Below are 13,927 nucleotides of genomic sequence, written 5' to 3'. Positions count from 1 at the left end.
GGCTGCAGAATCGAGCTTACGGTCCATTCTCGTCTCTTGCTTGCTTCCATTCCATGCAGGGTACGTGGTGGTACAACACCGTTAAATTCAGCAGTAACAAAGTCCTGCTGGATACGGTTCGCTACTTCCACTGTGCATTCATGCGCTCCCCGCGGATGTCAATGGTTCAAGTCATTGAGGTGCTGTCGAATGCCTATGAATTCAATCCGAACTTCAACAAAGAGGTGGTCAGCCGGCCCAGCGACAATGTCGAACTGCCTCCGGTATGTTTGTGTTACACCCAGCATTATTGGATGGCAGTCACACTGGCCTTTCGTGCTCCTTTTATTGTGCCGATGCACCTGACAAGCGCGTATTTCTCTTACCCCATCCATTTTGTTCGCCATCAGTTTTTCGTGTTCACCGCTGATACCTATATTTGGTTTATCGAAACTGCCCGTTTTTTTGTTTAGTGTAAAACCGTTAAAATAACAGTAGCCGCCATGTCGTAACAGTTAAAGAAGTGACCATGGACAGTCATCATTGCCTGGCCTCGAACCTGTGTCTAGGGGCTCACTTAATCCAATAGAATTACTCCACAAGCCGCAGTTCGCAAATAAAACTCTGCTTTTGTTTGACTAATGTGAAATGTGTAAAACATCGTGATAGCACGGATAAGTGCTTACTTGTCGGGAAGACGAACCGCGACATTAGACTCAGGTTTTGGCGCCATCAATTTTCCGTCCGATGAGCAATCAGTAGGCGATATCCACTTGCCAAGTGAGTTAACTATTTAGATTCCATTGTTGATCTGTACCTCCTGATTCGAGTCCGAACATACAACGCTGTTGAGTCGTAGCAATCGCGAATCAGCTATTCCCTACCTGGCTAGCATTGAGTGAGAAGAATATCTCCCAACATGTGGGATTTTTTTTCTGGAGATGTGGCTGATGCAGGAGAAATACTTCTAACGTTGTTTCTGTTTTTGTCCTCACCCTGCTTTCTGTCCTAATTTATACGTGGCTCGGTTTAACCCCAAGTCGTTTCCCTTCGTCGGTCCACCCTTTAGCTCATCAAGGATATCCCCATATTCACCATCTTCAAGAAGTCCATCTTTGGATCTCCAAGTTCAGTGAAAGCGAGGGCCTTGATTTATGCACATCTGCTTCGTCTGAACTTGAAACCGGAGACGTTGCACCCAGGCAGGTTGCTCTGATCCGTTCACTATTCCGGTCCTATTTGCTGTTACCGTTTTAAGTACACCTTTGTCGTTGCGAGGTTTCAGTTGTGGCTCAAAGATTAGGGATATACCTCTGAAAAGTCCGTATTAGAAAAGAACTTAATCTAACCGGTCAAGTGAAAATGTTTTTCGGATTTTTGGGAGAGAACATCACCATTAACGAATTCTGTGACACCCTACTCGTCAGTATGCTCACCCACAGAACGGCCAGACCAATAAATCGCTTTCGCGACCGAGACTTTGTCATATCGACGCCGCTGCTCCATGTTTGTCATGGAATGAAGTGAGGAAGGGTAAACGCTCTTACTCTAGAGCATCCGCTTTCTCATCTAAATCTTGTTGCTACGTGAGCCGTCATTGGACTCAAGTAGAACACCGATGTTCCAGTGAATAACCTTCATTTCTAGGCTGAAAAAGAAAGTTCGGTTGACAAACCGATAATGTCCTTATGAATAGTAAATCGCATACCTTTATTAGCTAACGGAAACAATAAATGTTGTGAGTTTGTGGGTGTTGCGTCACTCTTCATCGTTTGCAGCCGTTTTGAAGAGCAATGCCCTCATCACAGGGTCTAAATTTATTGGCAAACAACCAAGTGGAGTACTTTCAAACAGCGTGTTCCGGTCTAATTGACCACACTCCGTAATATTATGTTTTCACAGAGCATTATGTGCTATTGATTGGATATAATCAATGTCTTTACCTTTTGACCAAAATGTAGCGAGTTATTTACTTATGTTTGCATTGAAACGCTGTGGTCACGTGGCAAAAATGGTTGCCTTTGATTTCAGCCTCTGTCCCTCATCTGTTCGACACTATCAGGTTCTGAATGCGACCACGTGTGATTTTGGTACAGATTCACACACTGCATGTGTTCTCTGTGTACTACGGTATCTTTTTTACACATGGCATGAGAAATATCTGATGAATGAAAGTCGTCCTAATTGTTGTGTCTTAGTGAGTCGAAACGACTCACAGCTTATCGATCATACTTATCGGATACCGTCGGCAGATGTGTGTAACTTTTGGCCAAATGATCGTCCGACTGGTCTCCATAATTCCAGCTACTGAACCCTTGTTGAGCTTGAAAAATCACATGTGTAACCGATGTTCTTCTACTTTAGTTGCAATTCAGTTGGTAAAAGCATTCAGCCTATGCAACCTAACCGCCCCGTAGTCAACCTATCCGCATCATGTACATTATGATGTCGGCACTTGTCAATTCTGGGCAATGAGAATCGTTTAAAGTCGACGTGTTCGGTTGCAAAAAGGCTGTTTCCTCGTCAATTCCATCCGAATACTGATCTTATTCACTGATTCTTGTGCGTGTCCCAACTCATCTTCTTCCCTCCCCCCGGCAATGCAGATCGACAGTACATCGTGAAAAACTGCCCGCGGTTGATCGAAGAAATGATGAACCGGTTGATGTCAGTATTGGCAATTGCTATGGAAGAGGGTGAGTTCGGTATTGTTTTTCACTAAGTGTGTTAACATGATCTCATAAAATTTGCACATAACCGTGAGTCGTCTCAAAGCTTCACAGTAAAGTCCTCCACGATGGACCACATCGATTTACGGGTTCAGTCTCTCAAATAAAGGGAGAAGCTGACCGAAGCTAACGATGCCCGCAGTCGGCCAACGCACTGATCGACTGGCACCATAGTTAGAAGCATCCTCCACGATGGACCACATCGATTTACGGATTCAGTCTCTCAAATAAAGGGAGAAAGCTTACCAAAGCTAACGATGTCCGCAGTCGGCTAACGCACCGATCGGCTGGCACCATAGTTAGAAGTGCAGCTACCTGCGTTTGTGCGTGCCATGCAAGCTTGGGCTGGTCTACAAAATAAAACTTAAAAAATAATCTTTCAGCTGTGGCACCCTTTCGGTGCCTAACTGCCATGCAACCATAAGGAAGCTCGAGGGCTGGGATACTGCCAGGTTACCCAAGCCTAGACAGGGGAAGTCGAGAGGCAGAAGTTCGAACCATGGACCTTCCAGTCAGTAAATTCGCGCTCCAATCATTGAGCCATCTCGCCCCGGGCTAGTCTACTACTCACAGTATCAATTGCGTTTGTGCACTTGCCTATCGGTCTGTTGTCTGAAACTCGCTGTCTCTTTCTGCGTAGTGCCATATGTCTACACTCGCACATCTAACACAGAAGTTTCGTTCAAGCACTTTGGCATCCTTTCAGCAAAAAAAAGCAGACTTTCGGGATGTGGAGCAAGCAATCTGGATTTCAACCTTTGGTTGTGAAATCCTCATAGAACCACCCTGGATAGACACTGAGAATAAACAAGTTTTCGTCCACATCGCACACATCCCATCGTATGCTCTAAGTGCAGTATTGAGTAAATACAGGTTTGCGTGCGGGTCAATTTCTTCTATACCATGTTTCCTCCGTTTTATGCGGTCGCTTGTGTGTGACAAACTAGTTTTCATGGCAGAAGTAACTCCAAATAACGCAAAGCTGATTGTTTGTAGTGAAGGCTTGTCGCGAGAGTGGTGCACATCAACTGCCTTTCTACCAGCAACTGTCCTGTCCACCCCGACGTTTACTTTTTGTTCCATTCGTTATTCTGTTATGTAAGCGCCTGGGGGAGACAGCGTTGAAAGCGAACCTGTTCAGCATTCACGGTTATTTCTGAATATCCGCTCACGAGATAATACAATGTGACCATCTGATTTCCTACTTGTATAGTTTGTGGCCATTGTGATTCCACTTCCACTCTAGGTGTCATGTCACCTCTGCATCATTTCACAGTACACACTGAACGTTTTCGAATCATCCTTCCACTTTATGTTCCGTGAAATATGCTGCAGTTCAATTTTACTCTTCCGTGAATGTGATCCTGCTACAGCCACTACACTATACTCAATTTCCAATTAGGAGAAGTTCGTACCAATTATATTGTTCCAAGCCAGATATTCCAGAGGGATTCTCAAGATTCACTGGCTATTCGGTTGGATTCTGTGCGCAGCTGCCTACTTTTTAATCTTCCTGTCATGTCCCAGAGGTTTGCCTGATTCGTTCTAATTCCGCATTCGCTAAAATTTATGTATTAGTAGCCAATGCTCAAATCTAGGGATAGATCAACCAGGTGGTATTCTTCAATCGAACTGAGTCATTCATCCACATATTGCCGCAGTATACACCTACGTCACATGCATCACGTAAATACCGCAAGCAACTTCCAAACCACTCAGTGTCGATCCTGTGAACACTACTCATGACTTAATGGGCATTTGCAGGTTTCTGATAGTGTTGTTTTTGGCTGTCCTTTTCAGGGTTGCGCCTTTTTCTGCCGCTGAGTACATCGGTCATAATCTTCGGTTGCCCTAGCCTGTTTTTTTCAAGTGTTAACAGGAAGCTGGTGGTTCCCTCATCATCGACCGCGTGACAAGATGGTTTTATGAAAGTTCGTTTACGGTGTTTTTTTCCTGGATGTGAGCGGGGGAGTTTTTGAAGACGATGCTGGTGGTAGTGGTGATGACGGCAGCAGTTACACTGTTGATTGTTCAAGGGAACCGAAGGAGCAAGCGAGGTCGCGAATCCTGTATGATTGGTTGGAAAACTTTAATTTCGCATCCGGGCGGGCAACTGCCGGACCCTACACTTAAGGCGCATGAAACTACTTTCAGTGAAGCATATTGCAGGCTAGTCCCGAACTTGGAGAGCTTACATTGGCAACATGGAGACACGAGGACTCGAAAGTATAATAACAATGTGGTGTTCAATCTGTTTAACAAGATTCGAGCAGGGTTCGATCCGGAACTCTGAAGGTAACATTGAATCAGGCTATCTTCACCTACACAGTCACCAATGTCACAGTTCTTGAACTTTCGGAGTGCGTACACTTCACTTGACTACAGTGTAAAACTTCGTGAAAGTCGAAACCATAAGTAACTCTGACCAACGATGGTTTCACATGACAGGTGACTCCTCAGTCGCACTTCATCTGATTGAAACTATTACTCGGAACTGATAGCGCAATGGGAATCCCGGCTTACCGATCCTGAAAGCAAACCAGTGCAATTTCTTGTCGTAGGCACCTGAGGAAACCTTACGAACTACAAATTTTATTTAGTACCGTAAATCGCACGACTGCTGAAGAATATGCGTTGATTTCTGTTGTGTTTTACTGTGGCATACTTGAGGTTCTTATCAGATTTACTTTACCTTGATGTTTGATCTCAGCTGACTGTATCACTCTCTCTTGTGTACCAGGTTATCTGATCGAAACGGGCAATTATTCACCTTCCTGTTTTACTTTTACTTTTGCAGCCGGTTCTCGTTTGAAAACCCCGCCCTATTTGCACACCATCGAGAACTGTATGCATTTGGTTCCCATGCTCATCCAAGCTGTTCCACCCTGTGCGTCTCCGCTTCTCCAACTTCCCCATCTCACACAGACACAGCTACGCCATATGGAAGCTAAACAAGTAAGTCCGCCGCCTACCGGTTCTCAGCACATTGATTGGTCTCCACTGTGTTTACCTGGTTGTTGATGTGTGCAAATTCTGTCTGGCTACTTCATGGGAAGTCCAACACAGTTTCGGGAGCACTCCTGATATGTTATTACATTTTTAATGTAGCCTAACCCATAGACCTTCCTTGGGCGTCATTATACGCTAGTCTAAAAAGTAGTATCCATAAGAGACCAGGTTTGTGCCGGTTATCTCAGTGCATCGGTGGTCACCGAATGTACTTGTGAATATTGCAGTGCCTGTCCTCATCGCACAGCCTATTTGGTCGCGTTAGATGGTAAACAAACGGATCGTTTAATCCGGTGCACTCCAAACACTGATTCGTAGATTACCTCTTAACACATACAGAGGCTTTGTAGGTGTTGCCCGGCTTCCAGGATGGGATCCCCGTGACCCCGTCTGTGCTTGGCTGGAGACGTTGCAAAAAATGGCGGGTAATCGATGTCAGTGGCGTTCGTGCTGCCAGTTTCTTTCCAGCGTCGACGTTAGCCGTGAGCCTCACAGGTACTCTCAGGCTACCCTAAGTTGAGGTCCCCGTGGATCCCTCCGTGCTTGGCTGGAGACGTAAGAAGAGATGGCTGCTAATCGATGTCAGTGGCGTTCGTGCTGCCAGTTTCTTTCCAGATTGTCTGACTGAGCGGTTGGAGGTGTAGGCACCTCAGTATGCTTGACATAGGCCAGCACTAGTTCCCCTCCCTCGCCCACTTTTCTCTTCACTGTATATATATATATATATATAATAACTAGACGAACCTTATGGTTGGACGGCAGTGAAGCATCAGTGGCAACACTGATGTTGCTGTCTTTGATGATGATGATGATGATCTTAACACCTGCGCTGTCTTGATTAGAGTCCCCAGTCTTTCTGGCCGGCTCAGAAACCTGACAGCCATGGTTGACGCAACCATACTTTCACGGAACAGGTTGCCTAAATCTGTTAACTGTCCATCGATCGGCCTTGAGATACTTTGAGAGTATCGTATGTATACCTCCAGTGTAGCGTAAAAAGTCTTGCAGGTGAGTAGGCCATCAGGCCAGAGTGAAACCAATCTGACTTATATAACCGAGGAATTCTTACTTCCTACGCCGCCATGCTGAAAATCCATTTTCTCTAAGATCAGATTACGTAATGTTCCGTATTTTGCCCTGCCACATACTACTTATTTCACTCGCGTCGTTTCTTACCTAGCGCAACCTGAAAACTATACGTCAATTCGTCCGGCTCCCCGAGGACAAACGACGGAATCTTTTACGTAATCTATCCGACGAAGAGTATCGCGATGTGTTGAATGTATGTGCCTCCATGCCATCGTTGGAAATCTCCTATCGCTGCGAAGTAAGTAGTCATGTACCGTCACCTTTTATTTCATTATGTGGCGCAATTGGTGTTGAGTGCTGTGGATCCTAAGCAAAACGCGAAATGTTGCCTCCAGTCCGGATGACGAGAGCCCTCAGTATATTTTCATTCTTATGTAACTACTTTCAGGTTGTAAGTAGCTAGGGAGCATCCACATTTATTACTCGCATACTCAACGATGGTCCGGAAGACCAGGGCGACGAATGACCGTAGTCAAACCACACGCCACTTGGTTTTTGGAAGTGTCAATAATGTGTGATACAATCCCGTTCTTTACTGCTGCTGAACAACAGTAGGAGGAGGATACTCAAGGAATATTTAATTCATTACGACACCTGCCAGCTTGTAGAAACGATTGCTATGGTATCAGCAATGGAAAGCTGTTACTACATGATGGTGAGACAAGCGAATCAGAGAACCCGAGCGAAATACGTAATTTCGTCAAACCATGATATGTCTAGCTGTGATATTTCCAGAAAATTTGTGGTTAAGTAAGACATCGTGGGGTTACCTTAACTGGGAAATGAAGCACGAGATAGTCGAGTGTCTAGAGCGCTAATTTACTGACCGTAAGGTCCGTGGTTCGAACCCAACCTCTGCATCTCGACTGCTCCTGCCTAGATAGCCTGACAAAATCCCAGCTCTCGTGCTTCCTTCGGGTGAAGTGGCATTAAGGCGCCGAAAGTGTGGTACAGCTGAGCGGTTATTATTATTATTATTATTTTGACGTGGAACGTGGAAATCAGAGCCTTCAAAATTCTCTTATTGTTTGAGCTCACATCATATATTTTCTTGGAATATCAGTGAGCCAGGCTTACGGTGCTTATGGGTGACCTCTTTCTTAGGTTCCCTTTACCATATGACCATAAGCAAGCTAACAGCCAAGTGGCTCAGGAATGAAAGGTCCAGTATTGGGGACCTTGGTTGGAGCGTTGGCCCCACAAAGTCCAGACTGATAACCCAGCTTTTCCGAATGTGACGAAGTTCTGGCAGACCTTCGACCAGTCAGTTTTATAGAGTGGGGTCTAACTCAGACGTGAACACTGCTCCTCCGACAAACATCTCTTGTTTTTTTTTAGGTTCTGGACGATGATGATCCAAGCATATGGCCATTCAGTATAATTACGGCTACTATTCTGCTGAAGCGGTTTCCTTTATTCGACCCGAGTGCTCAACCAACTTCGAGCTCTAGCGCAATGGGATCCGGGTCCAGTGGGGCGATGGGTGGAGCCGCGATGGTTGGTGTCAGTGCTTTGTCCGACTCTCATTACTCTGGCACCGCCTGGTCTTCAGACTGGTCTGCCTACAATCCTTCTCCGAATTCACAGCTCTACCCGGCGGCGGATTTCAATGCAGACAATGGTTCGGTGACCTACGGAGACTTTGGGGAAGAGGTAGGTTTCTTCTTGGCGACGTTTAGAAGAATTTGAGAGATATAACACTGGATACTGGTAGGAAAATTTATGGTTCGAATTTGGCGCTAACTTTTCGGCTAGACTACTTTGCCATATAAAGACTTTTGGATTCCTCCTGAATTCAAAACCAACGTGATACATTTTGACTATTGTACACAATATGAGATTCCTTTTCGAGTTTTCTTTTTGGTCTGTGGATTTTGGGTGACTTCATTCACAGCCTAATCTTGCAACATGGCCTTTTTGATACACAAGTATTTTCGAGGCCGTTGTTGTTAGCAGTCCGTTTTCGGATTTCACCTTGATTTTGCTGAAGTCCGAAGCCATATCGTGTGAGAGTGACGCCATCTAACCTTTGCCACGTTCATTTGCATCTATTCTGATCGAAAACCTAAGGTTGCGGGATTTACGCATTTGACTGAACATCCCTCTCATTTTTAAAAAAATCTTCTTGGTTGTGAGAAGATCTGGAATTTCCTCACCTGTAGTTCCCTCCTCTAAGTGAAACCAGTCTATGTTGAAAAGTCGAGAACCACTGTACACGTGTTTCATCCCCATTGGGATTCATCAGCATTGCGCATATTATGAAACTCCAGGGAGATTCGAACTCAACCTCCTAAGTGGTAGTTAAACACGTAGAAGACTGCTTACAATGTGATTAACGTGCCCTTGGACAGAATGCAGAGACATTCATCCTTCAATCGTGCCCATCCTTCAAGTGGTCACCTGTTCACTGGCTCCTTGGGCAACGAATTCTCGTATGGAAGATTCAGTCGTCCTGTGAATTATTCTTCCTTCTGAACTACCCTTTTCTGATTGACCTATTTGAACCTGATGATATCCGTCGTCCCTCAGTATTGGAAACTCAAGGGCCCTTCACTCAGTTATTCGAATTTATGGATCAGCGGAACTTTAGATGGGTGCTGTTGGTGTTTGCCTGTTTATTCATTTGGGATCAATTATAAGACCACTGGATTAGACAGGGCAATTTGTTTCCGCTACTCAGCAAACCAACCGCAAGTTTGGTAATTGATCCGGTGGCTGTTGATCTGTTCGCCGAGCCCGACTTGCAGACGTTTCGTGGCCAACAACGTGCTGATGATGTCTTCTCGAATGGTGATGAAGCGTTTGCACGTCGATTGCTAAGCTTAGCGAACAGGTCAACAATCGCCTGTTCGGTACCAACGAGTGCAGCCGAGTTACCAATATTCAAACACTACCAAATCCAAGCTTCTCCACTTTCCCTGGTCATAGTTGAGTCGACTCACTCCGCCAAACAACTGAGCAATGTGAGCTAAACTAAGGCTCGAGTTTTCATCATAAATGTCTGTTTCAGGTACTTCTGTTCCCATCCAGAGGTAATCCGTTGACTAATTGAATAACTACAAAGGAAAAGGTGATCGCGAAGCCATTCGGTAGCATGCACCTTCTCTGCGGTTCGTTAAGGATGGAATTTAGACTTTTGGTTTGAACTGACAACTGTGACTGTCTGAGCCTTAGACTGTTCCCAGTGTGTGAACTTTTTACGAATCCGTAGAACATCATCGATCTCTGTGACAGCCTCAGACAACTTTGGTTCTGGCTCGTTTGATTCCGCGTGATTCTCCGCAGGAGAACATCGATGAGAGTAGATCTGTTTGGCCTCTTTGGAGTACCTCTGTCACGGTTGATGATGTGCGATGTTATAGAGCTATCTCTTGGAAGTTCCCTTGTGGCAATGTTTTACTGTGGGTTTACTGATGTTTTTTTAGCAGAGTCTCTTGGATAACATCGGTACATAACTTCCCCGTGAAGTGACGGGTTCGGGTCGTCAGACGGATTAACGGGAACCGGTGACAGAAATGGTTCATGAACCTCAATTCACATCCATCTATTGTGCTTGCCTTTCTCACCTTCAGGATGCAGGTGATTGCGCTACTTCCAAGTTACAAAAGCCCGCTACAAAGCCTGTGTGGGATAAAGGTAAGAAGAAGAAACCGACGAGAAAGAACAACAAGCAACGTAAACAAGAGCAGCGCCGGCAGCGGGGTGGGCAGCCCACTGTGAAAGGGACGGACAAGGGTGCTGGAAACAACAACCCAGTGGCTCAAGACGAGGAAACCAACTCCGAAATGGAGGAAGCTGATACTAACCCCGTGCTGGATGAAGGTATGTTCCGTACCCAACCGTTTTGCTAGCATCCGCGTCAACCATCGTTCCTTCACAGTCCTTATTCAAAACGCGTTTTCACATTCACCGGAATCTTCAGTTTTGGCTGCTGGTCCCCACGTCCTCATGGTCTTGTGGGAGTTACTTTTCACAGGGATTGACTAGACCCATGTTCTATGTGGGAGTTGGCTGAAACTTTAGTTAAAATTCCATTTTTCAAAGAAATATCTAGAACGTCACAAACAAAGGATTCAGCTGGGTTTTGGGTAAATTTCCGGTTAAAACCAAATCGGCATGCAGATGAGTGTATAAATAGATTATTATCAGTTTGTTTGAGTGTTAAGCATTCTACCACCTTTTTTCCTTACCGCATTGCCATCGGCATCTCCTTAGGCCTATTTTTATAAACTGACAGATTCACTCACCGCCAGTTGTCTTTGGCCGCAATAGCTAAGATTGACCCGATCGGCGTGACTGTAGGCACTTTGAGATCATTCTTTAGACCCTCACATACCTCGCCTGGAGAAGCTAATGTGAAATGAACCTACCAAAACCACCGGAGGTCCAATTCGGACAACACGTCCTGTGATGTTGACTCTTACTGGAAATGCTGTCCACGACCTTGCAAGACTTGCTTGGCAGTCCGCTTGCTGGACGGCGCAAATAGCTAGATCTCTGTGCACCGGATGTTGAGCTTGGACGTGTACTCCCGAGATTACAGTACAACTCGGTGGCTTTTCAGACGTCATATGAAAAGAGAGCTTCTGCGCGGATCTGTTTATACTGTCAACTCACGATGTTTGTGCTCGCCACCTTCAGGATAGGTTTAGTGTTTATTTCTATTCTATACAACTAGATACCCACACGCAGGAACTACGCAAAGTTGTATCACTTTCAGCTGAGGATAACAATGAAATGTTTATCCCTCTCCTCTCTTTCTCTATGACTTCTTTTGCTTAGGTTTTAATGTTTTGGACTCATTTTGCGTTGCTAAGCCCAAAAACGCCACATTCATCCGACCTACTTTTTAGCGGTTTAGTTTCTATTGTTTGACCAATGTCGACAATAAATCTATTCTACCTCAGTGCATAGTTTCTGATATTGTCTCGCTCTCAACACTGATCTGTATCCTATGAACTTCTCATCGTGCCTCTTCCTCGACTTCTCACATTTACAGTTGTCTAGATTACGTATTACTCTTTATGATCTCAGCTCCAGCCATTGTCATCGTCCGGTATCCGTAGTAGCTCGGTTTACACTGAACTTATAGGATCTGGTGAGGCTACGAGCTCACTCTACCGTTCCGTCTTTTATTTCACTTTAGACAAACCAGGTGACGCACTACTCACAAGGCGAAAGAACTCCGCCATGGGAGACCAGATGCCCAGCGATCTGAGTGCTTTTGGAGATCATAGGCAGGAAACCGAGCGAGATGGCGATGAACATGATAGTCTTGCGGATGGTCATCTACTGTCTAAATCGAACAACAACGTGGCAGCTCCCAGATTTACTCACTCCGCCGGCAAACAGACGACAGATCGTATGAATAAATCCTCTGAATCGAAGCCTTTACACTGTTCCCATGTGGTTCACTGTCCTTATTTCCCTATGGTAAGTGATAGCATCTTGTTGTCATCCTATCAGATCAATTACCCTAGCAGTCACAGCTTTTGTCGATTATTGGCCCACATGTTTGTGTTTCATCATTCGAGGCTATTCTTCCTGAGAGGAGAACACCAAAGCGAGCTCCGTATGCATTTGTTACCGGTTGCCTCTCAGAATGCAAACAATTTTCCCGGGATTGCTTGATTACACCTCTCACCAGCTGAATTAGCAACACCTTCCAGTAGCTGCTCGAAACCCGTAAGGGGCGGCGAAAAACTATTAGGCTACCCTAGTACCCTCAAAAGTGATTGAGACAGATTAGAACCACATATCATCATGTCAAGAGCTCAAGTCATGTCCAATTAATACACGTTCTCGGATGAGTAGCAGAGCGTTCAACTCCCGAGACGGTGGGTCTTTCGGGCTGACATTATGCCGCGAACTGCACTACCCATTAAATCTATTCGCGGTGATTGTTGCTTATTGATATTCCTTGTCTACTCAGCACTTGGTGAGCACATTAATCTCAAACCACACTATTTCGCTTCAGTATTTTCCCAGGCTGTAGCTTATTTTCAAGCCAGTTTGAGGCCTATGAATTTGCGGACCTTTATAAACTGGACTGTGTCACAATGAATCTACACATACCCATAATTTTCTGAGTTATGTGCTGAAATAAAGCATACCGGATATGGAGTAGTAGACTATCATTCTCGGTTCACTTTGATCTTTTATCACAGGAAAAGTTCGAGGGCTGGTGGATCTATGTTGTTGATCTAATGGATCGCAAGACACCCCGAATTATCACGAAACCGGTCTACGTGGCAACTTTACAAACGGAGGAAGAAGTGAGCAGCATTATTATCATCATCGTTTGTTATTACTACTGGTCCCTGGGAAAATTCATCCACCTGGAACGAGGATGAAGCTGTTTTCAGTAGTATGTGACGCCTTATGTCTATGTCCTGTATATCAATCAACTAACTTCCTAAGCGGTTGGTTGTACACATGTAAGGTGTGTTCCAAACCCACGACTTAGATTGGGACGCTAATTACTGAACGACCGCGTACGCCTACCTTTCCAACATAAAGCGTGACAGAATATATTGCCTATATAAATTCAATTGTTGTTCCTTGCCTAGTATCGACAGCACCCGGTGAATACTTTCCTCATGTATTCACTAAGAAATTGTTCATTATGAGCAAGTAATGGTCGCTACGACAATTACTGTGTTTATAGGGTAATCAACCTGTCCTGAGCATGGCTGAATCGATATCAGTTCGGCTCGGAATCGGTTCTGTCTGTAGGATTTGCACCAAGAAGCTGTACTGAGATTGTACTTTCGAGCCTTTGACCGAATCGGAGCTTATTGTGCATTCAGATAGGTAACCAGTGATTTTGTTTGTCCTCATACAGCCATTCTGCCTATTTCACTTAGCTAACTGTTCTGGCTGTTTTTTGAAGTATTCATGGTAATATTTCCATTACAACGCTTTCTTCGCTGACTGACTTCATTCGGGTAGCTATCCAAAGTTTGAGAGTATCCTTTAAGCCTTCCCAAAACCGTACTTGGGAGAACCATGTTTTTCTGACTGGTGCCTGGTGCAGCCACCAGGCAATCTACACGACACCAAAGTCACGAGTGAAATCATTTTTATGATAGTTTAATCTTTTCTGTTTCTCCATGTGTTAC

General features: G+C 44.9%; 1 protein-coding gene across 1 annotated transcript in view; it reads left to right on the top strand.

Annotated features, from left to right (window-relative positions):
• The window catches only part of T265_11610 (hypothetical protein), a gene marked incomplete at both ends in the record, with an annotated part of 20,011 nt that overhangs the window by 5,466 nt on the left and 618 nt on the right, over window positions 1–13,927 (top strand). The window contains 9 exons of the mRNA XM_009178308.1: window positions 60–263; window positions 1,049–1,148; window positions 2,586–2,675; window positions 5,506–5,663; window positions 6,898–7,044; window positions 8,145–8,459; window positions 10,379–10,628; window positions 11,953–12,239; window positions 12,974–13,081. Of these exons, the coding sequence (XP_009176572.1) occupies window positions 60–263; window positions 1,049–1,148; window positions 2,586–2,675; window positions 5,506–5,663; window positions 6,898–7,044; window positions 8,145–8,459; window positions 10,379–10,628; window positions 11,953–12,239; window positions 12,974–13,081 (1,659 nt within the window). The remainder of the gene's footprint in view (window positions 1–59; window positions 264–1,048; window positions 1,149–2,585; window positions 2,676–5,505; window positions 5,664–6,897; window positions 7,045–8,144; window positions 8,460–10,378; window positions 10,629–11,952; window positions 12,240–12,973; window positions 13,082–13,927) is intronic.

Source organism: Opisthorchis viverrini, assembly GCF_000715545.1.
Source record: "Opisthorchis viverrini unplaced genomic scaffold opera_v5_531, whole genome shotgun sequence".
NCBI classification, from domain to species: Eukaryota; Metazoa; Platyhelminthes; class Trematoda; order Opisthorchiida; family Opisthorchiidae; genus Opisthorchis; species Opisthorchis viverrini.
Note: the sequence above shows the minus strand (reverse complement) of the source record. Positions and strands in the feature narration are given on the sequence as shown.